Here is a 28000-nt window from a genome sequence, read left to right as displayed (position 1 = left end):
TCAAGTTCAAAACGGCTTTATTAACAATGACAGTAGTGTTTATACAAGACCAGAGCTAAGATGAATCTAAAATAAATCAGATATGAAAAAATATCCTAGCTAAACATGGATTGATATCATTTGGACTCATGGGCGGACAGGCCATCTGGCTATTCGGGCAAATGCCAGATGGGCTGGTCCATTTTTAGCCCAGTGGGCCTGTGTAACTTTTTTATTTTTGAGCAAAATGATCATTATCTGGGTAACAATGGGGACCTCAAGGGGGGAAAAAATGGGCTGGTGTGGGGGCCACAACTAAAAAAATGGGGAGGTGTGTTAGAAATGCCAGGGCCGATTTCTGGTCCCAGTCCGCCCCTGTTTGGACTGGATTTGTTTTATCCCTTATAATGTATTATAAAAGTATAATAAATATGGAGGAAATTGTTTGAGAAGAGACTGAAAACCCCTGATGAGACCCTAAAAGAGCTGTAAACAGTTTGTTTTTTAAACTTCATTAAAATACAAAACACACATGCTTCCCACGTTGTTCCTGAATAGGCAGTTCATAGCATACATACCGGTACAAATGAAATCAAAGAGTTCATACTGAAAAAAGAAACATTAGGCTACACATCCTTCACAGACACGCAACACAACGCAAGACAAGACTGACTATTGCTATTCCTCTGCTCTGACTAGAATGATCATCTCAAACTGATCATTTCATAAAGTCTGTATAGTAAATATACATGACGTAAATCTTCTTCTGACTACTGGGCTACATTTGAATACAGCCTGAGGTATGCTTTAACTTCAGCATTTGAGACAAAGCTCAAAATCAAAACCCCAAAAAATAGCTGGAACAAAATTATAGGAAATATTGAAATAATGCAGAGACGGCAGCTCCACTTGAAAGTTACGTTTTAAAAACGACACACTTAAAGGGTGCCTAAAAGCCACTGCAGCATCTTGTTCTTTTAAAGATTTGGACTTCAAAATAAAAAATATATAAAAACAGGAAAACGACTGCGCCAATAATGCCTTGGCAAAGTGCCATACCTCTGGTCGCTTTCCAGACCAACTGCATGCATCGCATCAACCAATTGTTGTGTGCCACATCATCGACTGAACAGTCGGGAATCAGATTGCTATATCATATGGTGCGGTTAGCTGATACGTTAAACACCTATCCAGGAATTGAGATCTGGCATGCATCTGCAATGTAGTCAACTAGGAACGTGACCATTATAACCTGTAATCCTGTCAGTTAATGACCATTGATTGGCCTGACCACCAAATAGAACCCCAGGTCTAACCTGTCCTTCAACAAACACAGTGACCAAAACAACAACAAAACAACTGAGAAAATTCACAAATCAATATTCCCTTCTTTTCTGCTTATTCTGCTTACGCCCAATGTCTACCTCATCCAGTCTAAGCCCAGATAGCTGGAGGTCTTGGAGGGATTGGGCCAGGGGCTTATGGACTTGGACGGGCAGGGGCCGCTGGACCCGGATGGGGATGGGCTTTAGGTCAGGGTCAGACAAGATGGGGTCTAAGGCTGGCAGAGGGAGGTAGCCTCCGTCTCTGGGCAGACACAGGCAGCAGCCAGCACCAGCCAGGTCCAGCTCGCTGTACTCGAAGCCAGCCCTCTTGAGGATCTTGAAGTCCACCATGTCCATGGACTCACTCATCTCCACCAGAAGGTTCCAGAACATACAGCTCAGCATGATGCCCATCAGCTGGAGAGACACACAGGGAACAGAGCAGAAAGGCCAGTAGCATTTAGACTCTGACACTGGGACTAGTACACCACACAGCCCATCAGCTGGAGAGAGAGGGAACATAGAAGACCAGAGAGACCAGTTAGAGTTAGACTCTGATACCCTATTCACTTTATATTCCACTACTTTTGACCAGGGCCCATAGGGACAGGTACCCACAGCCAGGGGGAAATATTACAGCTGTAGATACAAGGACCATGTAACTATGTACTTAAATATATTGCACTGTCATGTGTGTGTTTAATGTGCTTGTATGTACCTGACACTACAAAAGTTGCAGAGGCACACAAATATCCAACTTTTGAATGAATTAATATCTTACTTTGGTCCCAAGGTGAGCTATGCCTGGGCAAGCCAACTTGAGCGTGCTGTTGTCCATTCCCCAGTGCTTTAAAAATGGACTAGTTCACCTGAGCTGGCCTGATAAGAACCCCCAGTTTCCTTTTCCATTTGAGAAAGTTTTCTGCAGCCAGTCTGTGGTCTACTGAACCCTGGTGTACTGGACTGTCTGTCTGCTACTGAACCGGACTGTCTGTCTGCTTCTGGACTGTCTGCTTCTGGACTGAACAATCTGCTAATGGACTGGACTGTCTGCCTGCTACTGGACTGTCTGTCTGTCTGTCTGCTACTGGGCTTGACTGTCTGTCTGCTACTGGACTGGACTGTTTGTCTGCTACTGGACTGGACTGTTTGTCTGCTACTGGACTGTCTGTCTGCCTGCTACTGGACTGTCTGTCTGTCTGCTACTGGACTGTCTGTCTGTCTGCTACTGGACTGTCTGTCTGTCTGCTACTGGACTGTCTGTCTGCTACTGGACTGTCTGGCTGCTACTGGACTGGACTGTCTGTCTGCTACTGAACTGGACTGTCTGTCTGCTACTGAACTGGACTGTCTGTCTGCTACTGAACTGGACTATCTGTCTGCTACTGGACTGTCTGTCTGCTACTGAACTGGACTGTCTGTCTGCTACTGAACTGGACTGTCTGTCTGCTACTGAACTGGACTATCTGTCTGCTACTGAACTGGACTATCTGTCTGCTACTGGACTGACTGTCTGCTACTGAACTGGACTATCTGTCTGCTACTGGACTGTCTGTCTGCTACTGAACTGGACTATCTGTCTGCTACTGGACTGTATGTCTGATACTGGACTGACTGTCTGCTACTGAACTGGACTGTCTGGCTGCTACTGAACTGGACTATCTGTCTGCTACTGGACTGTATGCCTGATACTGGACTGACTGTCTGCTACTGAACTGGACTGTCTGTCTGCTACTGGACTGTCTGTCTGCTACTGAACTGGACTATCTGTCTGCTACTGGACTGTATGTCTGCTACTGGACTGGACTGTCTCTCTGCTACTGAACTGGACTATCTGTCTGCTACTGGACTGTCTGTCTGCTACTGGACTGTCTGTCTGCTACTGGACTGTCTGTCTGCTACTGAACTGGACTGTCTGTCTGCTACTGAACTGGACTATCTGTCTGCTACTGAACTGGACTGTCTGTCTGCTACTGAACTGGACTGTCTGTCTGCTACTGAACTGGACTGTCTGTCTGCTACTGAACTGGACTGTCTGTCTGCTACTGGACTGTCTGTCTGCTACTGAACTGGACTGTCTGTCTGCTACTGAACTGGACTATCTGTCTGCTACTGGACTGTATGTCTGATACTGGACTGACTGTCTGCTACTGAACTGGACTATCTGTCTGCTACTGGACTGTCTGTCTGCTACTGAACTGGACTATCTGTCTGCTACTGGACTGTATGTCTGATACTGGACTGACTGTCTGCTACTGAACTGGACTGTCTGGCTGCTACTGAACTGGACTATCTGTCTGCTACTGGACTGTATGCCTGATACTGGACTGACTGTCTGCTACTGAACTGGACTGTCTGTCTGCTACTGGACTGTCTGTCTGCTACTGAACTGGACTATCTGTCTGCTACTGGACTGTATGTCTGCTACTGGACTGGACTGTCTCTCTGCTACTGAACTGGACTATCTGTCTGCTACTGGACTGTCTGTCTGCTACTGGACTGTCTGTCTGCTACTGGACTGTCTGTCTGCTACTGAACTGGACTGTCTGTCTGCTACTGAACTGGACTATCTGTCTGCTACTGAACTGGACTGTCTGTCTGCTACTGAACTGGACTGTCTGTCTGCTACTGAACTGGACTGTCTGTCTGCTACTGAACTGGACTGTCTGTCTGCTACTGGACTGTCTGTCTGCTACTGAACTGGACTGTCTGTCTGCTACTGAACTGGACTATCTGTCTGCTACTGGACTGTATGTCTGATACTGGACTGACTGTCTGCTACTGAACTGGACTATCTGTCTGCTACTGGACTGTCTGTCTGCTACTGAACTGGACTATCTGTCTGCTACTGGACTGTATGTCTGATACTGGACTGACTGTCTGCTACTGAACTGGACTGTCTGGCTGCTACTGAACTGGACTATCTGTCTGCTACTGGACTGTATGCCTGATACTGGACTCACTGTCTGCTACTGAACTGGACTGTCTGTCTGCTACTGGACTGTCTGTCTGCTACTGAACTGGACTGTCTGTCTGCTACTGAACTGGACTATCTGTCTGCTACTGGACTGTATGTCTGATACTGGACTGACTGTCTGCTACTGAACTGGACTGTCTGTCTGCTACTGGACTGTCTGTCTGCTACTGGACTGGACTGTCGGTCTGCTACTGAACTGGACTGTCTGTCTGCTACTGGACTGTCTGTCTGCTACTGAACTGGACTGTCTGTCTGCTACTGGACTGTCTGTCTGCTACTGGACTGTCTGTCTGCTACTGGACTGTCTGTCTGCTACTGAACTGGACTGTCTGTCTGCTACTGGACTGGACTGTCTGTCTGCTACTGAACTGGACTGTCTGTCTGCTACTGGACTGTCTGTCTGCTACTGAACTGGACTGTCTGGCTGCTACTGAACTGCACTATCTGTCTGCTACTGGACTGTCTGTCTGCTACTGAACTGGACTGTCTGTCTGCTACTGAACTATCTGTCTGCTACCGGACTGTATGTCTGATACTGGACTGACTGTCCGATACTGGACTGGAATATCTGATACTGGACTGCCTGTCTGTCTACTACTGGACTGGACTTTCTGTCTGCTACTGGACTCATGGCCTAATAGTGCAGCGACTGCAGACTCAGTATGTGGTGTTATTACACGTCTCCAGGGGGGCTCGCATAGAAGTCTGGCTGCAAAACTTTCACAGCACAGGAGAGGAGTGAGGCCGGGGTAGGAAATGGAATAGAGAGAATGGATGAAAGAGAAAGAGGAGAGGAAGAGAGAATGGGGGGACAAAATAAATTAGAGACAGACAGACAACAGATAATCAAGGTAGATGGATTATTTTAAATATGTTATTGGACAATAAACAGATATGGCTTATTAACCTATACGGTCCAAATAATGATGATCCAAGCTTCTTTGAAGATATATATAAGAATTGATCAACTCTACAAGCAACACTAGACTATTATTATGGTGGGGGATTTTAATATGGTTTTAAATACTTTCTTATGTCATTATCTCTGGCACCAAAAGTTTAAAAAGTGTTGATAGGGGACAGAATGCTGTCAGATCATCACATAATTGGCATAAATATATTACTCTTTCAGAAATTCCACATGGGAGAGGATATTGGAAATGTAATCAAACCCTACTGGATGATAACTTGTTTTTAACTAGGACAGAATAATTTATAACTGACTTTTCCCGACATAACATACAGATCCTTACTGTATGGGACACTTTTAAATGTGTCTTTAGAGGCCATGCAATTCAGTACTCATCTATAAAACAAAAGCAATTTAGATCAAAAGAGTCCAAATGAACAAAGGAAATTGAAGGACTAACAGTAAAGTTAGATAGCAATAAAAACTGTACCATAGTGGCACAGAATATGATAGAGGAAAAAGAAATGGAGGAACCTATTCAAGAAAGATCCAGTGTAATAAATTATAAAAATTAAGCAAATTGGTTGGAATATGGGAAAAATGCACCAAATTCCTTTTCAATCTTCAACATAGAAATGCATACCACTTTTTTGATATACTCAGAGGACCATTATTAGTATGTTTTAACCACTCCTATATAAACTGTAGATTATGGGACACACAACAAGGTCAGATTTCATTATTACTGAAAGGATCCAAATGGTATATATAAAGATCCAGTCCACAAAAAAAAATTGGAGGCCTCTTACACTTCAGGGTTGTGATGCAAAACTTCTAGCTAAATGCTTGATGCATATAATTAAAAAGGTATTGTCGTATTATTCATCCTACTCAGACAGGTTGTTTTACATGGACGATACATTGGAGGTAATATAAGACAAATACTGGAAACAATGGGATAGTATGAAATATCGGGGAAACCAGGCCTGGTTTTCATAGCTGATTTTGAAAAGGCTTTTGATAAAGTACGAGTGGTGTTAATATATACAGTGGGGAGAACAAGTATTTGATACACTGCCGATTTTGCAGGTTTTCCAACTTTACAAAGCATGTAGAGGTCTGTAATTTTTATCATAGGTACACTTCAACTGTGAGAGACAGATTCTAAAACAAAAATCCAGAAAATCCCATTGTATTATTTTAAAGTAACTAATTAGCATTTTATTGCATGACATAACTATTTGATACATCAGAAAAGCAGAACTTAATATTTGGTACAGAAACCTTTGTTTGCAATTACAGAGATCATACGTTTCCTGTAGTTCTTGACCAGGTTTGCACACACTGCAGCAGGGATTTTGGCCCACTCCTCCATACAGAACTTCTCCAGATCCTTCATGTTTCGGGGCTGTCGCTGAGCAATACGGACTTTCAGCTCCCTCCAAAGATGCTCTATCGGGTTTAGGTCTCCCAGCCTTGTGCAGGTCTACCATTTTATCCCTGATGTCCTTACACAGCTCTCTGGTTTTGGCCATTGTGGAGAGGTTGAAGTCTGTTTGATTGAGTGTGTGGACAGGTGTCTTTTATACAGGTAACGAGTTCAAACAGGTGCAGTTAATACAGGTAATGAGTGGAGAACAGGAGGGAAACTAACAGGTCTGTGAGAGCCGGAATTCTTACTGGTTGGTAGGTGATCAAATACTTATGTCATGCAATATAATGCAAATTAATTACTTAAAAATCATACAATGTGATTTTCTGGATTTTTGTTTTAGATTCCGTCTCTCACAGTTGAAGTGTACCTATGATAAAAATGACAGACCTCTACATGCTTTGTAAGTAGGAAAACATGCAAAATCGGCAGTGTATCAAATACTTGTTCTCCCCACTGTAAATGCCTAGAATATTTCAATTTTGGAGAATCTCTTATAAAATAGGTTAAAGTTACGTATAGTAACCCTAGATATAAAATAGTAAATAATGGCTACATCTCAGAAAGTTTTAAACTGTCAAGAGGAGTAAAACAAGGTTGTCCACTATCGGCATATCTATTTATTATTGCCATCGAAATGTTAGCAGTTTAAATGAGATCAAACAATAATATTAAGGGATTAGAAATCCATGACTTAAAAACTAAGGTGTCATTGTACGCTGATGATTCATGTTTTCTTTTAAAACCATAATGATAATCTCTCCACGGCCTCAGAGGATCTAGATACTTTTGCTAATCTTTTGGGATTAAAACCAAATTATGATAAACTTTTACATTATCGTGTAGTTTACCAATAAAATGGTCTGACGGGGATGTGGGCATACTCGGTATACTTAGCCTGAAAGAAAGAAATTATTTCACTCCAAAAACTTTTAATAGAAAGTGAGCAAAAATAGACAAGATCTTGCTACCATGGAAAGGAAAATACCTGTCTATTTGTGGAAAAATCACCCTTATTAACTCTTTAGTTATATCACAGTTTACCTATTTGCTTTTGGTTTTGTCTACACTGAGTGACCTGCTTTTTAAATTATATGAACAAAAAATATTCAAGTTAATTTGGAATGGCAAACCAGACAAAATTAAAAGCGCCTATTTATATAACAAATATGATTTGAGGGCAGAAATGATTAAATATTAAAGCATTAGACCTCTCACTAAAGGCATCAGTCATAAAAAAGTTATACTTAAATCCAAAATGCTTCTCTAGTAAATTTGTAAAACTGTCTCACCCCATGTTCAAGAATGGCCCTTTCCCCTTTATTCAGATTACAACTGCTCACTTTCGTTATTTGAAAACGAAATCAACTCAAAAATATAATTATTTTCTAAACAAGCCTTAGAAAGTTGGTTGCAATTTCAGTTTAATCCACCTGAAAAGACAGAACAAATAATCCAACAAATATTGTGGTATAACTCAAATATACTACCGTAATTCTTTTTTGATATAATTTTTTAAAAAGGTTTAATTTTTATAAATGATATCATAAATAAGACTGGTGGAGTTACATCACAGGTGCAGCTAACACAGACATGGACAAAATTACAACCAACTAATTACATCATTATCACAAAAATGGAAGAGGCAAGTAGAAGGGGAAAAGTAAGGAACTTGTCTGTCGGCCCTGCATTAAAGACCATAAATGGTTAAAGAAAATTGTGATAAATGAAAACATAGACCAATTTCATTTAAGGACCAAAAAATTGACAGCTGTGCCATATACCTTATACCAAATAGTTGGGAAGAGATTTTCGATGTACCGATTCCATGGCACATGGTCCATGAATTGACACGCAAAACAACGCCTGATTCAAACTTCACATTTTTCTATTTAAATGATTATACAAAAATCTTGCAACCAATAGAATGTTATATATATATATATATGGGGGATACAATCTTCCCAGCTCTGCAGATTTTGCTGTGAGGAGGCAGAGTCATTAGATAATTTATTTTGGTCCTGTCCACATGTAACTTGTTTTTGGTCACAGGTCCAGGAATGGCTGAAGAATTGCAACACTTACCTAGAACTAACGCTACAGATAGCAATACTGGGTGATTTGAAAAATCATAGTCAATCGATCAATAATATAATAATTATTTTAGCAAAAATGTTTATCTTTAATTTCCAATCTGTAGAAGCTATGAGAATAGAAAGGTTCAGAACTTACAGTATGTGAAGCATCACAGTACAGTTGAAAAATATATGGCAAATAGAAATCCAAAATGGATGGTGTTAAGAAATAGATGGGAGGGGTTGAATTGAGCTGAAGGGTGGGACTAATAACAAGATAACCAATGTAAAGAAATATGGGGTTTGTAAAATGTATATAGGTTCAGAAATGTTGTGAAAGAGCACAGTTACAATTAGAAATCAACCTGAATGGACATCAGAAATAGAAAAGGACTAAAAACAAACAAAATATAACTATTGTAAAATAGATTGTGTCTGTAAAATGTGTATAATATGTATAAACTGAAGGTAAAAGCCTACTGTTGTGTATTGTTTATTAGTTTATTAGTTTGTTTATTAGTTTAGTCAAATTGGGGGAGGGGTGGTAGAGTTTGCGTGAAATAATAAAGATATATATTAAAAAAGCATGTATATGTATCTATCTATATAAAGATAAACATTTTTGCTAAAATAAATATTATATTATTGCTGAGTTTACATACATACGTACCTATATATATATACATACGTACATATATATATATATACGTACACACATATATATATATATATATACACATATATATATATATATATATATATATATATATATATATATATATATATATACGTATGTATATGTATGTAAATTCAGCAAAAAAAGAAACGTCCTCTCACTGTCAACTGCGTGTAGATATTGGTATGAACATAACAAGATTCAACAACTGAGACATAAAATGAACAAGTTCCACAGACATGTGACTAACATAGATGGAATAATGTGTCCCTGAACAAAGGGGGGGGTCAAAATCAAAAGTAATAGTCAGTATCTGGTGTGTCCACCAGCTGCATTAAGCACTGCAGTGCATCTCCTCCTCATGGACTGCACCAGATTTGTCAGTTCTTGCTGTGAAATGTTACCCCACTCTTCCACCAAGGCACCTGCAAGTTCCAGGACATTTCTGGGGGGAACGACCCTAGCCCTCACCCTCCGATCCAACAGGTCCCAGACGTGCTCAATGGGATTGAGACCCGGGCTCTTCGCTGGCCATGGCAGAACACTGACATTCCTGTCTTGCAGGAAATCACGCACGGAAGGAGCAGTATGGCTGGTGGCATTGTCATGCTGGAGGGTCATGTCAGGATGAGCCTGCAGGAAGGGTACCACATGAGGGAGGAGGATGTCTTCCCTGTATCGCATAGAGTTGAGATTGCCTGTAATGACAACAACCTCAGTCCGATGATGCTGTGACACACCACCCCAGACCATGACGGACCCTCCACCTCCAAATCGATCTTGCTCCAGAGTACAGGCCTTGAAGTAATGCTCAATCCTTCGACGATAAACGCGAATCCGACCATCACCCCTGGTGAGACAAAACCGCAACTCGTAAGTGAAGAGTATTTTTTGCCAGTCCTGTCTGGTCCAGCAATGGTTGGTTTGTGCCCATAGGCGACGTTGTTGCCGGTGATATCTGGTGAGGACCTGCCTTTCAACAGGCCTACAAGCCCTCAGTCCAGCCTCTCTCTCAGCCTATTGCAGACAGTCTGAGCACTGATGGAGTGATTGTGCGTTCCTGGTGTAACTCGGGCAGTTGTTGTTGCCATCCTGTACCTGTCCCGCAGGTGTAATGTTCAGATATACCGATCCTGTGCAGGTGTTGTTACATGTGGTCTGCCCCTGCAAGGAAGATCAGCTGTCCGTCCTGTCTCCCTGTAACGCTGTCTTAGGCGTCTCGCAGTACAGACATTGCAATTGTTTGCCCTGGCCACATCTGCAGTCCTCATGCCTCCTTGCAGCATGCCTAAGGCACGTTCACACAGATGAGCAGGGACTCTGGGCCTCTTTCTTTTGGTGTTTTTCAGAGTCCTCTTTAGTGTCCTAAGTTTTCATAACTGTGACCTTAATTGCCTACCATCTATAAGCTGTTAGTGTCTTAACGACCGTTCCACAGGTGCATGCTCATTCATTGTTTATGGTTCATTGAACAAGCATGGGAAACAGTGTTTAAACCTTTTACAATGAAGATCTGTGAAGTTATTTGGACTTGAATTATCTTTGAAACTCCAAGAGTTTATGTATGTACAGTTGAAGTCGGAAGTTTACATACACCTTAGCCAAATAAATTTAAACTCCGTTTTTGACAATTCCTGAAAATTAATCTTAGGAAAAATTCCCTGTCTTAGATCAGTTAGGATCAACACTTTATTTAAGAATGTGAAATGTCAGAACAATAGTAAAGAGAATTATTTATTTCAGCTTTTATTTCTTACATCACATTCCCAGTGGGTCAGAAGTTTACATACACTCAATTAGTATGTGGTAGCATTTCCTTTAAATTGTTTGACTGGGTCAAATGTTTTGGGTAGCCTTCCACAAGCTTCCCACAATAAGTTCTGTGAATTTTGGCCCATTCCTCCTGACAGAGCTGGTATAACTGAGTCAGGTTTGTAGGCCTCATTCCTCACACATGCTTTTTCAGTTCTGCCCACAAATCTTCTATAGGATTGAGGTCAGGGCTTTGAGATGGCCATTCCAATACCTTGACTTTGTTGTCCTTAAGCCATTTTGCCACAACTTTGGAAGTATGCTTGGGGTCATTGTCCATTTGGAAGACCCATTTGCGACCAAGCTTTAACTTCCTGACTGATGTCTTGAGATGTTGCTTCAATATATCAACATAATTTTTCTGCCTCATGATGCCATCTATTTTGTGGCGTGCACCAGTCTCTCCTGCAGCAAAGCACCCCCACAACATGATGCTGCCACCCCGTACTTCACGGTTGGGATGGTGTTCTTCTGCTTGCAAGCCTCCCCTTTTTCCTCCAAACCTAACGATGGTCATTATGGCCAAACAGTTCTATTTTTGTTTCATCAGACCAGAGGACATTTCTCCAAAAAGTACATTGTTCCCATGTGCAGTTGCAACCGTAGTCTGGCTTTTTTATGGTGGTTTTGGAGCAGTGGCTTCTTCCTTGCTGAGCGGCCTTTCAAGTTATGTCAATATAGGACTCGTTTTACTGTGGATATATATATACTTTTGTACCTGTTTCCTTCAGCATCTTCACAAGGTCCTTTGCTGTTGTTCTGGGATTGATTTGCACTTTTCACACCAAATACGTTCATCTCTAGGAGACAGAAGGAGTCTCCTTCCTGAGCAGTATGACGACTGCGTGGTCCCATGGTGTTTATACTTGCCTACTGTTGATGAGCGTGGTACCTTCAGGCATTTGGAAATTGCTCCCAAGGATGAACCAGACTTGTGGAGGTCTACAATTTCTTTTCTGACATCTTGATGCCCAATTTGTCAAGCAAAGAGGCACTAAGTTTGAAGGTAGGCCTTGACATACATCCACAGGTACACCTCTAATTGACTCAAATTATGTCAATTAGCCTAACAGAAGCTTCTAAAGCCGTGACATCATTTTCTGGAATTTTCCAAGCTGTTTAATGACACAGTCAACTTAGTGCATGTAAACTTCTGACCCACTGGAATTGTGATACAGTGAATTATAAGTGAAATAATCTGTCTGTAAACAATTGTTGGAAAAATAACTTGTGTCATGCACAAAGTCCTAACTGACTTGCCAAAACTATAGTTTATTAACAAGAAATTTGTGGAGTGGCTGAAAAACAAGTTTAATGACTCCAACCTAAGTGTGTTAACTTCTGACTTCAACTGCATATGGATATATATATTTTCCCCAAAATGTTGAAATGATGCAGACAATTACATTGATAGAAGCAAGAATCTATCCGCAATATTAAAGCTGATCCACCCCCTTAAAAACAACACAGACAGACAGACAGACAGAGACAGACAGACAGACACAGACAGACAAAAGCTGTAAACTAGACAAAAACACAATCCAAGTGAATGGATAATAATAGTAAACTACAAACCCTGATCCATTACAACTGACTTTATAACACAATAAAATCATCCAGCTGCTTGTTGGTTATGAAAGCACTACAGAGGCATTAAGTGGAAGCTGGCTAAGATACATGTAGGATGGACCCTAGTCAAGGATAGTACACTATATATGGTATAGGGTGCCATTTAGAACACGTCCATGGTTGAGATCTGGGTGAACGGAAGACAAAATACGAATGAAGTGGTGGACAGACAGAGACAGACTGGCTAGGAGGCTGTGAGAAACCTCTCAGGGATGAGGCGACTGGGTGACTAGACACACACACACACACACCTGGGTCAGGTAAGTTGGTTGTCTGATTGGAGGCAGTTGCGCAAGTGTGTGTGTTGGGTGTTTGTCTGTGTCTGTGACTGACCTGTGGCAGCCCTATAGCACAGCAGAGTCCAATAGTTGCTCCCACGTTGTCTCCCATCCACAGGTTGACAGCATGGATACAGCCCCGTACATGGATCACCTCATCCAGGAGCTCACGCTGACAGAGAAAGAGAGAAGACAGGGAGAATGAAAGAGAGAGAGACTACAGTACATGAGATGCATTTGACTGATTGTAGTTATGTTTTAAATATATGTCATCAAGGCAAAAGAAAGACAGTAATTTCACAGATGATGAGGCACTACAATGCTAACATGAACAATAGAAAAACAGAGGATTCTCTTCGTTTTTATCTACTACGACAAACTAATATTGTGCCTTAAACTAATAAACTATTCCCCACAAACACCTGAGATTTTCCATAGTACCAAAGAAAATATGGAGGTGAGAACATCTCAAGGACAGAAAACAGAGACAGCTGAATCAATATCACAACAACACCAGCCACTACCAGCTGGCACAATATATCGTGACTCAGTTAGTCTACCTTATTTTCAGCATGCTGCAGCTGGAGAAAATAAAATGTTTTGGGGCCATGAAAGTAAATGATCCTGCTGCTGCTCGTTTCCCTTTTGTAGTCTCTGAATGCGTCCTGATGCGGGCCCTCGTCAAAAGTAGTGTACTATGTAGGGAAAAGGGGTGCCATTTGGGACGTAACTCCTGTCTCTGTGCAGAATGACAAACTCCACAGACTAATGAAGACCAAAAAGTGAGCAGAACACTGGGGGGGCGGGGGGGGTTCACAGCCTATTAGGAGTGGAATATAGCAACTTATTTTACCCTTACCTGTTGGCTGAGAGTCTTGTAACCACAAAGAGTGTTGACAACCTCTCCCACCTGGGAAAAATGAGACAGGAAGAGATGAAGATCATGAAGAAGAAGATTAATGTATTGTCCATTCTTCTGTGCAAAGATAAGAAGAAGAAAAAACTACAAACATTTCTTAAGTCAAATATGCTTGTAGTGGCCCAGTTAAAAATACATCTACGCACGTTGGACACACACACATCCCCTAATCTGTGTTTATAGCTGTTTGGAGCTTTGGAGTTGCCCTGGGCACAGACCAGACAGAGGAAGAGAGAGTGAGAGAGAGAGAGAGAGAGAGAGAGAGAGAGAGAGAGAGAGAGGGAGAGGAATAGATGAAGAGAGAGCGAGACAGAGAGGGAGAGGAAGAGAGAGAGAGATAAAGTGAGAGAAATAGAGGGCAGAAAGAGATAAGCCAGAGCGTGAATTAGACAGGGGGAGAGAGAATGAATCATGAGCTCAGTAAATTAATTTGATTATCTCCCACTCTCTCCACTGATGCTGAGGTCTCGGGGTCTCTTCCTGTGCCTGAGTGGCTTTACACATTTCACTGTAACCAATTCAGCCAGCGCTAATTACCTAGTAATGAACCATGAGGCCAGGGGAAGTACTGGCAGGTGGAGAGAGGCTTTACTGAGAGCAAAACATGGATCCCTCCAGTCACTGCATTCACACAGCCAGCCCAATTCCGATCTTTTTCTGTTCCCGTGTTGCCATACAGTTCTGTGCGTGGGGAGCCTAGATGAGCACTAAATGAGATCCACAGAAACATGTCTCCCCCAGAGATGTGAGAGACTGATAGGCTGATAGTGGAGGGCAGGTATAATATTGGATAAGGTTCATGTGTTATCGGATCCTAACTTTCAGAGCTCCTTTCATTCATTCACACACAGTCTAGATGAGAGGTGAAAAGCGAGTCGAGAACGGTTTTAGCATTCACCTTGTGGGGGACACAGCATGTATAAGGGACGCCACAGGCCAGTGGCCCGGTGCCATTGCAGAAATGGTATTGATTGACACCCCAGTCCTTGTAGTCGTCCCCACCACAACAAGAGAACTAGAGAGAGAGAGAGAGGTTTAATAAAAAATCAGTTAAGTCTATTGTTTATCAATCACACTCTATCCATGTCAGTTAGGGCTGCAAAACTACAGGTAATTTACCGAAGTTACCAGAATCTTCATTACGTTTGGCAATTAAAGACGCACTATGCAGAAATTTGACAAAACAAGCCATGCATAGTGTAGAGAATCATTGTAACATCTAAACCGCTGTGAAATATCTTTTCCATAACCAAAAATATTGTATTTTCAGCTGTTTGAAACTGGTGTACAAAACTGAAAGTAAAAGACAGCGAAAAATAAACTTAAGAGCAGGAGGCATAGAAATTGAGCAAATAGAACAGATCTACCGCTTCTTGGACTTTTCTATGTGAATTTGGTCAGGTCGCCCAAAGTTACATATTGCAGCTTTAATAGAAAATCTATGGCAATCTATTGGTCATTTATATTTAAATAACTTTTTTTTAAAGTATTCATTTACAGTGCCTTCAGAAATGGATTAAATACATTTTATTTTGTCACCCATCTACACACAATACCCCATCATGACAAAGTGAAAACATGTTTTTAGAATGTAGTCAAATGTATTAAAAATAACTAACAGAACTTATTTTTCACATGTGATAAGGCCAGAGAGAGGCCAGAGATAATTACAGACACCTGTGATAATGTGAAGTACCCAAAAGGGCCACTAGATGTCTTGTGATAGGTTACATATAATCCTTGAAAATCCTGGTAGTTTACTGGTAAACATATACATCTTACAGTAATATACCTTCTCTTTGCAACCCTACCCACTGGGCACAGATGTCAATTTAACGTCTATTCCAAGTTGGTTTAACATAATTTCATTAAAATGACGTGGAAACAATGTTGATTCAACCAGTTTGTGCCCAGTGGGTAATGTGTGGGTGTGTGCCCAGTGGGTAATGTGTGGGTGTGTGCCCAGTGGGTAATGTGTGGGTGTGTGCCCAGTGGGGCAGCAGGTAGCCTAGTGGTTAGAGCGTCTGGCCAGTAACCGAAACGTTGCCAGATCGAATTCCCGATCTGACAAGGTAAAAATCTGTCGTTCTGCCACTGAACAAGGCAGTTAACCCACTGTTCCTAGGCTGTCATTGTACATCAGAATTTGTTCTTAACTGACTTGCCTGGTTAAATAAAAAACGGTCAGTGGCCTCTTCATTCAGTACACACCACTATTTCCTGTCTGTTGCTTCTGATAATGAAAAGGGAATCAGTCCTCTTACCTTCTGTTGCACAAAGTCCAGGATGTTTTTGAAGTCCAGATCATCGTAATAGTGTTTAATTCCCTCTCGTATACTGCTCTGGAACAGGGCTGATGTCTACAGGGAGAGAGAGAAAGAGTAGAGAGAGAAGAGGGATGATAAGCCATGAAATTCCTCATCCATCACATTGAATGCTTCTTTGATGTGATCTTATCGTGACTGGAGGCGATGCCAGAGGCGACACTGGTGAACATGTGTTACAGCTGTGTGTGTGTGTGTGTGTGTGTGTGTGACAGAGAGAGAGAGAGAGAACTGACCTTTTTCTCAAAGATGAGCGCAACGATGAGAGCCACAGCCTGCAGGAACAGTAGCACACACAGGACACACAAAAACTGGAAAACAGATGGAGAGAGGGAGAGAATGCACTTAGCATGCCATGTACATATCAAGCCAGAGGGACCAGAGATTGCTAGGCTGAGATTGGCAACACCATCCTCAGGTTGACTGACATATCCCAGTCAGCAGAGTCCTCTTGTCCTGTCCCCTCCTCCTCCCACTCCATATACCTTGGGTCTCCTCAACCTAATCTCTCAACCCTCCTATTCTTTCCTTCATCCCTCCTCTTTTCCATCCTAACCTCCATCGCTCCTCATATCCCCCTTCCCCCCTCCCATCCCTCCCTCTCTCACCATGTGTAGCAGGGTCTTGTTGTCCCTGAGGGAGCCCACCATGCCCACCAGGGAGACGGTGAACATCACCAGGCCCAGCAGGATGAGGACCACAGCGGGGGCCAGGAACACCCCCTCCAGGGTACGGTTCTTCTGACGCTCCACCTCCGCGTACACCCCCACGCACAACACACACAGGCCCAGGAGCTGGGGGAGGGAGAGAGAGAGGGAGAGGCAGGGAGAGGGGGAAGAAGAGAGGGTAGGGGTCGGGGTGAGATGGTCAGAGCTCTGCAGTGTGCCATCTTTCTGAATAAGCATCATTTCATGAGAGCAGTGTGCATAGAAAGCCTAACCAAGCAACGTTCAAAGCTACCGTTTCCCTTGGATTGTGTTGTAAACTCATAGCTGATGTCAAATAACATGGACTTCTTCAAAATAGCATGGATAAGTCCCAAATGGTACCCTAGTCCATATAGTGCACTTCTTTTGACCAAAGCCCTGGATGTTCCACCTGGCTACTCCTACCCCGGTCAACAGCACTGCACCCCCAACAGCAACTCGCCCAAGCCTTCCCCATTTCTCCTTCTCCCAAATCCGTTCAGCTGATGTTCTGAAAGAGCTGAAAAATCTGGACCCCTACAAATCAGCCGGGCTAGACAATCTGGACCCTTTCTTTCTAAAATTATCTGCAGAAATTGTTGCCACCCCTATTACTAGCCTGTTCAACCTCTCTTTCGTGTCGTCTGAGATTCCCAAAGATTGGAAAGCAGCCGCGGTCATCCCCCTCTTCAAAGGGGGGGACACTCTTGACCCAAACTGCTATAGACCTATATCTATCCTACCATGCCTTTCTAAGGTCTTCGAAAGCCAAGTCAACAAACAGATTACCGACCATTTCGAATCTCACCATACCTTCTCTGCTATGCAATCTGGTTTCAGAGCTGGTCATGGGTGCACCTCAGCCACGCTCAAGGTCCTAAACGATATCTTAACCGCCATCGATAAGAAACATTACTGTGCAGCCGTATTCATTGATCTGGCCAAGGCTTTCGACTCTGTCAATCACCACATCCTCACCGGCAGACTCGACAGCCTTGGTTTCTCAAATGATTGCCTCGCCTGGTTCACCAACTACTTCTCTGATAGATTTCAGTGTGTCAAATCGGAGGGTCTGCTGTCCGGACCTCTGGCAGTCTCTATGGGGGTGCCACAGGGTTCAATTCTTGGACCAACTCTCTTCTCTATATACATCAATGAGGTCGCTCTTGCTGCTGGTGAGTCTCTGATCCACCTCTACGCAGACGACACCATTCTGTATACTTCCGGCCCTTCTTTGGACACTGTGTTAACAACCCTCCAGGCAAGCTTCAATGCCATACAACTCTCCTTCCGTGGCCTCCAATTGCTCTTAAATACAAGTAAAACTAAATGCATGCTCTTCAACCGATCGCTACCTGCACCTACCCGCCTGTCCAACATCACTACTCTGGACGGCTCTGACTTAGAATACGTGGACAACTACAAATACTTAGGTGTCTGGTTAGACTGTAAACTCTCCTTCCAGACCCATATCAAACATCTCCAATCCAAAATTAAATCTAGAATTGGCTTCCTATTTCGCAACAAAGCATCCTTCACTCATGCTGCCAAACATACCCTTGTAAAACTGACCATCCTACCAATCCTCTACTTTGGCAATGTCATTTACAAAATAGCCTCCAATACCCTACTCAACAAATTGGATGCAGTCTATCACAGTGCAATCCGTTTTGTCACCAAAGCCCCATATACTACCCACCATTGCGACCTGTACGCTCTCGTTGGCTGGCCCTCGCTTCATACTCGTCGCCAAACCCACTGGCTCCATGTCATCTACAAGACCCTGCTAGGTAAAGTCCCCTCTTATCTCAGCTCGCTGGTCACTATAGCATCTCCCACCTGTAGCACACGCTCCAGCAGGTATATCTCTCTAGTCACCCCCAAAACCAATTCTTTCTTTGGCCGCCTCTCCTTCCAGTTCTCTGCTGCCAATGACTGGAACGAACTACAAAAATCTCTGAAACTGGAAACACTTATCTCCCTCACTTGCTTTAAGCACCAACTGTCAGAGCATCTTACAGATTACTGCACCTGTACATAGCCCACCTATAATTTATCCCAAACAACTACCTCTTTCCCAACTGTATTTCATTTATTTATTTATTTTGCTCCTTTGCACCCCATTATTTTTATTTCTACTTTGTACATTCTTCCATTACAAAACTACCATTCCAGTGTTTTACTTGCTATATTGTATTTACTTTGCCACCATGGCCTTTTTTGCCTTTACCTCCCTTCTCTCCTCATTTGCTCACGTTGTATACAGACTTGTTTATACTGTATTATTGACTGTATGTTTGTTTTACTCCATGTGTAACTCTGTGTCGTTGTATCTGTCGAACTGCTTTGCTTTATCTTGGCCAGGTCGCAATTGTAAATGAGAACTTGTTCTCAACTTGCCTACCTGGTTAAATAAAGGTGAAATAAAATAAAAAATAAAAAAATGTCTTCCTCTCTAGTGGTAGCATCCTGATGATACGACCCATTTCCCTTGTTCCTTGTAGTTCATTAGGAAACACAAAGGGCTTTAGTTTAAAGTTGGCAAATGACGACAGGAGATGGTGGTTAGAGAACTAGGCCAAGGCTAGCTGCTGTGTTGTTGTGGCATCAGCCTTGTTAGCAACAAACAAACCCATTACATTTACATTTACATTTAAGTCATTTAGCAGACGCTCTTATCCAGAGCGACTTACAAATTGGTGCGTTCACCTTAAGACATCCAGTGGAACAGCCACTTTACAATAGTGCATCTAAATCTAAAACCCCACTTGACTCCCTCCTGGTGTGCCATTAGAGAGCTTTCAAAACCATGGCAGGGTGGGTCTCACGTTGTCTGCATCCCAAATGGCACCCTTTTCCCTTTATAGTGAATTAAAGGGACTATAAAAGGCACTAGCCTATATCGGGAATAGGGTGCCATTTGGAATGCAGACTGACTCATAATGATAGTCCTTTCTTTCTGCAACAAACAATCTTAACCCCATAGGCCTACCTATTGATTCTCAATTAGGAAGAGAGGCAATCTGCACTAAGAGAGCAAGCCTCATCACTCTTTCCCTACTTTAGTCCATTCACGACTGCCAGCACCACCCCGCCCAACATCGGAAAAAGTCCCTACCCAGTGGGGTGCAAAAATCAAGTTGAATCAACGTGGAATACTGATTGGATTTGCAAAAAGTCATCAACGTAAGGGAATTTCATATTTTTTTCACACAACTTCACTCAAAGTAGGGTCAAATTGTAGGTTGATTTCACACTGAATTCACGTTAGTTGACAACTCAACATGTAAATCAAAACTAGACGTTAAAATGACGTCTGTGTCCAGTGGATATTTTCAAAAGATGTAGGCCTACTTTTAGTCTCTCACAGCGGTTAGCTAATTTATCATTCATTCTGTCATCCACTGTAGTGTAGCGTAAAAAGGAGGCTACACACACTGAGACTGAGAGACAAACCCATCATCTTACAAAATAACAAACTTCAGACTGATAAGAAGCAATGCAAATAGGCTACACAGTACACATACTCTCTCAAAGGATTAGTCGACTGACTCTCTCCTTCCCAAAGGAAACCTACACGCAAAACTGTGTGAAATTACACAAAGCAGATTGAACAGACAAGGAGAGGAAATAGCATTAATTAACAATGAGTGCTCCTGCATGGCTTTGGGCCAGGGGAGCTCTTGGGGGAACACAAGCCAAGGCATTACATCTGAACACGGCAGAGGAGGCAGTGCTGAAAGGAAAAAGGATTAACGAAAGAAGTTAGAAAGAATGGAGAAAATAAAAATCGAAGCGGGGGAAGTTCCTGACATCTTTTACTAAGTTCATACTCAGCAGCAGTATGGCTGACGAAGGGAGACAGGCAGAGAGACAGAGCTACAGACAGAAAGGTGGGGTGAAAATTGAACATGAAATTGACTGCAATTTCCTGTGAGGTGAGAGGGAGAGTCATGGACTGTGAGAGAGGGTGAGAAAGCAGAGAGGGAGATGGCTGAGGAACGCTCAACTCCGTTCTCTTATATCGAGGCGGAGTTGAGTAGTGATAACTGGTCGCGCGATTCACTAACAACAACATTGAGTCACCATCAGTCGTTACTTGTAAAAATGTAAATACTGAAAATGCTTACCGGTACCTATGTTTGACCTGTGCTACTGTGGTCCGTCCACATAAAAAAATGTATTGAAGACAACCACCAACTTTTCCCTCATTTGTGTTGCACAACTCAGCGTGAATGTGACTGTAACAATTGAATCCCAGCTCAACTTAGTACGTCAAGGCCGCTACGTCTCCAGTTGAGCAACACAAAGGAGCACGGTTGTACAGGTCAATCATAGGTACAGTTAAGCGTTATCAGAATTGACATTTTTACAAGTATCAACTGATGGTGACTTAATGTTGTTGCTAGCAAATTGCAAAACCAGTTATTAATAGTCAACTCCGCATTGATATAAGAGAACGGAGTTGAGCTTTCCTGAGCTAAGAGGGAGAGAGAGAGGGATTCATTATACCCACTGATTGATTCCAGGATGACGAGTATTCACTAAAAATGGTGGCGGAAAGAGAGAGTGATGGCGGGACAGGGTTACATTTAACTGATAAAGTAACTGGATGAGTAAAATAGACTCACCATCTAAATCTGCTGACTCATCCATTAGCTTAGGCTATGGTTTGAAGTTCAAATTTGACAAATAGAAAAGAGGCGGAGAGCACTAGGATCTGTTCAATAGTCTCCTTTAAAGACTTTCTATTCTACCACCTTTCAGGCAGCACATCCACAACTAGAGGCCTAACTATAGGTGGCACACAATGGAGCTAGCACTCAAAGGTTGTCTATGGTGACTCATAGAGATGGGCGAATCAAATTAAATTGTATGTGTCACATACACAGTTTACAGCAGGTATAAAAGTTGCAGTGAAATGCTTGTGTGCTAATAGCTCCCTCAACAGTGCAGTACATTAGTCAATATGTATCATAACAATAATACGTGTAAAATCAAAAATAACAAGTATGAGTGTGGGTGCTTGTGTGTTTGTGTGTAAGGGTTAAATGTGTGGAGACTGGAGAGTGCAAATAATAATAATAATAATCTAAATTGCAGGTAGTCTCTGAGGTCCAGATAGTCTCTGAGGTCCAGATAGTCTCTGAGGTGCATGTCTGTGCAGGGAGAAAGCTAGTTCAGCATTCTGATGGCCTGGTGGTAGAAACTGTCTCGGAACCTGATGCTCCGAAAAAGCTTGCCAGATGGTAACAGAGTGAAGAGTTTGTGGCTCGTGTGCCCTTGACAATCAGTCCTTGACAATCTTACTCAAACATCGCCTGGTGTACAGAAAAAGTATGTGAACCTTTTGGAATTACCTGGATTTCTGCATAGATTTGTCATAAAATGTGATCTGATCGTCATCTGTCACAACAATAGACAAACACATTTTGCTTAAACTAATAACACAAACAATTATATGTTTTCATGTCTTTATTGAACAGACTGTGTAAACATTCACAAGTGCAGGGTGGGAAACGTGTGTGTACCCTTGGATTTAATAACTAGTTGACCCTCCTTTTTGCAGCAATAACCTCAACCAAACATTTTCTGTAGTTGCGGATCAGACCTTCACAACGGTCAGGAGGAATTTTGGACCATTCCTCTTTACAAAACTGTTTCAGGTCAGCAATATTCTTGGGATGTCTGGTGTGAACTGCTCTCTTGAGGTCATGCCACAGCATCTCAATTGGGTTGAGGTCAGGACTATGACTGGGCCACTCCAGAAGGCGTATTTTCTTCTTTTGAAGCTATTCTGTTGTTAATTTACTTCTGTGTTTTGGGTCGTTGTCCTGTTGCATCAACCAACTTCTGTTGAGATTCAATTGGCGGACAGATAGCCTTACATTCTCCTGCAAAATGTCTTGATAAACTTGGGAATTCATTCCATCGATGATAGCAAGCTGTCCAGGCCCTGAGGCAGCAAAGCAGCCCCAAACCATGATGCTCCCTCCACCATACTTTACAGTGGGGATGAGGTTTTGATGTTGGTGTTCTGTGCCTTTTTTTCTCCACACACAGTGTTGTGTGTTCCTTCCAAACAACTCAACTGTAGTTTCATCTGTCCACAGAATATTTAGCCAGTAGCGCTGTGGAACATCCAGGTGCTCTTTTGCAAACCTTTTTTTGGCTTCTTCCATTGTGTCCTCCCATGAACACCATTCTTGTTTAGTGTTTTATGTATCGTAGACTCGTCAACAGAGATGTTAGCATGTCCCAGAGATTTATGTAAGTCTTTAGCTGACATTCTAGGATTCTTCTTAACCCCATTGAGCATTCTGCACTGTGCTCTTGCAGTCATCTTTGCAGGATGGCCACTCCTAGGGAGAGTAGCAACAGTGCTGAACTTTCTCCATTTCTAGACAATTTGTCTTACTGTGAACTGATGAACATCAAGGCTTTTAGAGATACTTTTGTAACCATTTCCAGCTTTATACAAGTCAACATTTCTTAATGTTTTGAGATATCTTTTCTTCAAGGCATGGTTCACATCAGGCAATGCTTCTTGTGAATAGCAAACTACTGTTTTGCAAGGGTGTTTTATAGGGCAGGGCAGCTCTAACCAACATCTCCAATCTCGTCTCATTGATTTGACTCCAGGTTAGCTGACTCCTGACTCCAATTAGCTTTTGGAGAAGTCATTAGCCTAAGGGTTCACATACTTTTTCCAACCTACACTGTGAAAGTTTAAATTATGTATTCAATATAGACAAGAAAAATACAATAATTTGTGTGTTATTAGTTTAAGCACACTGTTTGTCTATTGTTGTGACTTAGACAAAGATCAGATCAAATTTTACGACCAATTTATGCAAAAATCCAGGTAATTCCAAAGAGTTCACATACTTTTTCTTGCCACTGTACATGTTCTGGAGGACAGGAAGCTCACCCCCAGTGATGTATTGGGCCGTCCACACCACCCTGTGTAGAGCGTTCCAGTAGAGGCGGTGACGCAGCCGGTCAATATGATTGTGCAGCTATAGCACTTATTGAGGATCTGAGGGCCCATGTCAAATTTCTTCAGTCGCCAGAGATTGAAGAGACACCGTTACGCCTTCTTCACCACAGTGGTGGTGTGTATGTTCCATGTCAGGTCCTCTGTGACGTGCACATCGAGGAACATGGAGCTTTTGATCCCCCTCTCCCCCTGTTTCCTATAGTCCACAATCAGCTCCTTAGTTTTGCTGACATTGAGGTTATTTTCCTGGCACAGCTCTGCCAGGGCTTGTCACCGTCGGCGATCAGGCCCGCCACCGTCGTGTCGTTGGCACTCATATACGTTCATAAAGACATCACTTAAACACTGAGTCACTAATCAAGGTTAGGTTGCATTTCATTACATAAATTATCGACCATACCGATCAATTTTATCCCAAGCATTTTTGCTGATATCCTTCATGACGATATGTAGCCTATTCTAGAGAAATGTGACGTTTGAAATGAAATAGGTTTGCTAATATGGGTGATTGTTAATGGGACAATCGATGGCTACTACCATCAAACTGGTAGTAGTAGTTTACAGGATAATTAAAAAATAATTGTGGTAGACATTAATGTTAGATGATTATCATTCTACTTATCATATCAATTCATGCAATTTATCGCAACTTTTGTCCATATCGCACAGCTCTATACTGATGTATAAGCAAAGAAAATGAATTGAAAGCAAGCTGAAGTCACCAAGCCACCCATCCTTATCTCTTACTAACTTTCCCAGTTCCCTTCCTTCTCTCTTTCAGCTGTAGCATCCTCACTGCCTGGTGGTGGGATGACAGTAAAGACTGACATTGCAGCATCCTACTGGATTAATGCATAATCTTCACAGACCTTTCTAGGGAGTTGTTCCTAGCCACTGTGCTTCTACACCTGCATTGCTTTTAGGCTGGGTTTCTGTACAGCACTTTGAGATATCAGCTGATGTACGAAGGGCTATATAAATACATTTGATTTGACAAAGCAGAGCAGAGAGTACAGATCATCCCTCTTAGGAGCAATGGGACAGGGGGCTCTCAATCTCAAGCCCTCACTCTCAGAGTAAAAGCCTCTCAACACACAGCATGTCCGAATGGCAACCTATCCCCTATGTAGTGCACTACATTTGACCAGGGCCCATAAAGCACTGGTCAAAAGTAGTGCACTATGTAGGGTATAGGGGACGCACAACAATATTACTGCACGCAACGCTTATCACCAAACTACAGCTGGTAAAGCAAATGACAGTCTGTGACTTGTGCCACATGGTACCCAGAGATAGTTATATGGTGCTGTGTTGCGTGTGGGTGGGTTGGTTGCATGCCCTTCCTGAAAAGGCTGTGTCAGAAACCCCAAATCATGTGACACTGGTAGACAGTGACAGTCTGTGCAATGAGATGGTGTCATAATTGAAGATTAAACACTCAGCAAACTAGGCTATTCACTACAAAATGGCACTAGAAAGTTCATCCGTAGACCGAGCAGCATTTTAAGTTAAGCTTATTCACCCCAAAATACTTATTTGCTGTAAAATACATCCATGATGCAAATTCCCTTATTCTAAACAGACACATAATACTTTTAATACTCTGTAATCTGCATCACTAGCCTTAAAGCCTACAGCACACACAATTAAAATGTGTCATATAGGCTAGCCTGTCATGGACTTTAAGAGAATTAGACCTACCTGTGTAACCCACTACTGCCCTGAAAAGCTGTAATTACAATGTTGTAAATACCCTACGTCTCAGAACACCTAACCAAGGCATGTCAACACCAGGCTGCATTACATGTCTCAGAACACCTAGAAGAGGCTTGTCAACACCTTGTCAACACCTAGACGAGACATGTCAACACCAGGCTGCATTACATGTCTCAGAACACCTAGAAGAGGCTTGTCAACACCAGGCTGCATTACATGTCTCAGAACACCTAGAAGAGGCTTGTCAACACCAGGCTGCATTACATGTCTCAGAACACCTAGACAAGGCTTGTCAACACCAGGCTGCATTACATGTCTCAGAATACCTAGATGAGACATGTCAACACCAGGTTGCATTACATGTCTCAGAACACCTAACCGAGGGATATCAACACCAGGCTGCATTACATGTCTCAGAATACCTAGACAAGGCCTGTCAACACCAGGCTACATTACATGTCTCAGAACACCTGGATTAAAACCAGGTACTGCAGTGACACCTCTTGCACTGAGATACAGTGTCTTAGACCACTGCGCCACTTGGGAGCCCTCATCAAAAGTAGCGTAGTAATATGTAGGCATAGCATAGATAACTACATTGAATGGCCCTGCCTCTCACAATATTGCAATATGTAGGCCCTAGGCTATGAAGTTAGACTGAAACAAAAATATTTGTTAATGGAATACAGCTAGAAACATGTTTCCTGTCTAGCAAAAATAAAAGATCCCACTTAACCCCTTTCACTGTATCACTCAGTAGTCCCACACCCTGCCCTGTACTACAACACAGAAAGGAAAGAGTGTAGCCTAGTGTAGTAAATTAACGACTGTATCAGACAAAGTGTACACACAGTAGTATTTCCTTGACATTATTTGTTTTCTGGCAAGAAATTTGATGCCAGAGAGTTAGCTAGCGAACTAGGAAGATGCAGTACAGATAGCTATACTCTGCAAAGACAAAGCAGTGCAGAGCAAACGGTTCATCCCTCTTAGGAGCACTGGAGCAGGTTGCTCTCAATCTCAAGCCCTCACTCTCAGAGTAAAGGACTCTCAACACACAGTTATTGTCCCAATGGCACCCTATGCCCTATATAGTGCACTACTTTTGACCAGGACCCAGATAGAGCTCTGGTCAAAAGTAGTGCACTATGTAGGGAATAGGGGACGCACTAAACCCCTTTCACTGTATCACTCAGTAGTCCCACGCCCTGCCCTATACCATAAAGCAGAAAGGAGAGTGTAGCCTAGTGAGGTAAATGAACAACTAACGTTATATCAGACAGAGTGTACACACAGTAATATTTTCTTGGTATTATACGATCTTCTGGCAAGCAATTTGGCACTAGAGAGTTAGCTAGCGAGCTAGGAAGATACCGATAGCTATACTAGCTAGCTACTACACTGGCTAGCTAGCTAAACAAAGGTGGTGGTTTTCTAACAGCCAACAATATGGTCCCCCCTAGCCCATTCAAATAGACGGCCATTTCCTGCTTGGGTTCTTGAGAGCTAGCTAGTGGTCACCAACCCTGTCCCTGAAACCAACAAGTCCATATTAACAACACTTACCGAGAAGAGCATTGAGTAGACATTTAAGGTGAATTTGATGAAATAATAGAAGCGGTTGCTGTTTCTCACTTCTTTGTATGAAGGCATACTGCTTGGTAGCTGAAGAAGCTTGGTAGCTGAAGAAGCTAGCTAGCTAGCCAAGACACTAACGTTAGCTAGCTAGCTAGCTATGCTAGTAGAAGAATATCAACAACACTGATTAGCTATTTCAGCAAATTAGCTAGCTATATTATCGGATTTAATTTTCAAAACGTGTCAATTTTGCACGAGGACGTGAACGCTTTAATTGATCTCAAATAGCTACTCCCGTTAAATTGTGTCTCACACACACAAATCCCCCTCTATTCCCACAAACAATAACTTCCGTGCACGCTCTGATTTGGCCACATAATTTAAAGGGCCAGAGCGGTGAAATACATTGTACTAACGATGTAATTAACGTGTCATCTCACTCTATCTTTTAAAAATAATTATCGAAATACATAGCAATTTCGTTTTTTTGTTTTTGTTGCTATTTATAGCAATTATCCAACAGCACTCGATTATTACAGTATGATCACGTGCAACAGCCCAGATGGTAGACAAAGGAGCTTGCTTTCATCATCCAGACATGCATTGCTTGTTTTCCTTTGGAACGAACATCTTAAAGGAAATGGGTCACATCCAAGGTTCCCCTTAGCCGCTTAATAGGCTGTG

General features: G+C 42.4%; 1 protein-coding gene across 1 annotated transcript; it reads right to left on the bottom strand.

The window, feature by feature from the left end:
• LOC115140254 (tetraspanin-15-like) lies at nt 1-27681 on the bottom strand. The gene is made up of 8 exons (XM_029678505.2): nt 27305-27681; nt 16945-17130; nt 16573-16647; nt 16277-16372; nt 14911-15027; nt 13953-14003; nt 13149-13265; nt 1-1721 (listed from the first exon to the last, which is right to left on the bottom strand). Exons 1-8 carry the CDS (start codon nt 27389-27391, stop codon nt 1356-1358), a joined length of 1095 nt encoding a protein of 364 aa, XP_029534365.2. The 5' UTR covers nt 27392-27681; the 3' UTR covers nt 1-1355.
• Between the last annotated feature and the right edge of the window lie 319 nt (nt 27682-28000).

Source organism: Oncorhynchus nerka, linkage group LG13 (assembly GCF_034236695.1).
Source record: "Oncorhynchus nerka isolate Pitt River linkage group LG13, Oner_Uvic_2.0, whole genome shotgun sequence".
NCBI lineage: Eukaryota > Metazoa > Chordata > Actinopteri > Salmoniformes > Salmonidae > Oncorhynchus > Oncorhynchus nerka.
Note: the sequence above shows the minus strand (reverse complement) of the source record. Positions and strands in the feature narration are given on the sequence as shown.

Excerpts from the sequence above, each read along its gene's own strand:
- LOC115140254 (XM_029678505.2), bottom strand. The coding sequence starts at position 27,391 with ATGCCTTCATACAAAGAAGTGAGAAACAGCAACCGCTTCTATTATTTC. Across the intron at positions 13,266-13,952 it reads ACAAGACTCTCAGCCAACAG|CGTGAGCTCCTGGATGAGGT; the intron begins GTAAGGGTAAAA and ends TTTCTCTGTCAG. Across the intron at positions 1,722-13,148 it reads GTGCTATAGGGCTGCCACAG|CTGATGGGCATCATGCTGAG; the intron begins GTCAGTCACAGA and ends GTGTCTCTCCAG.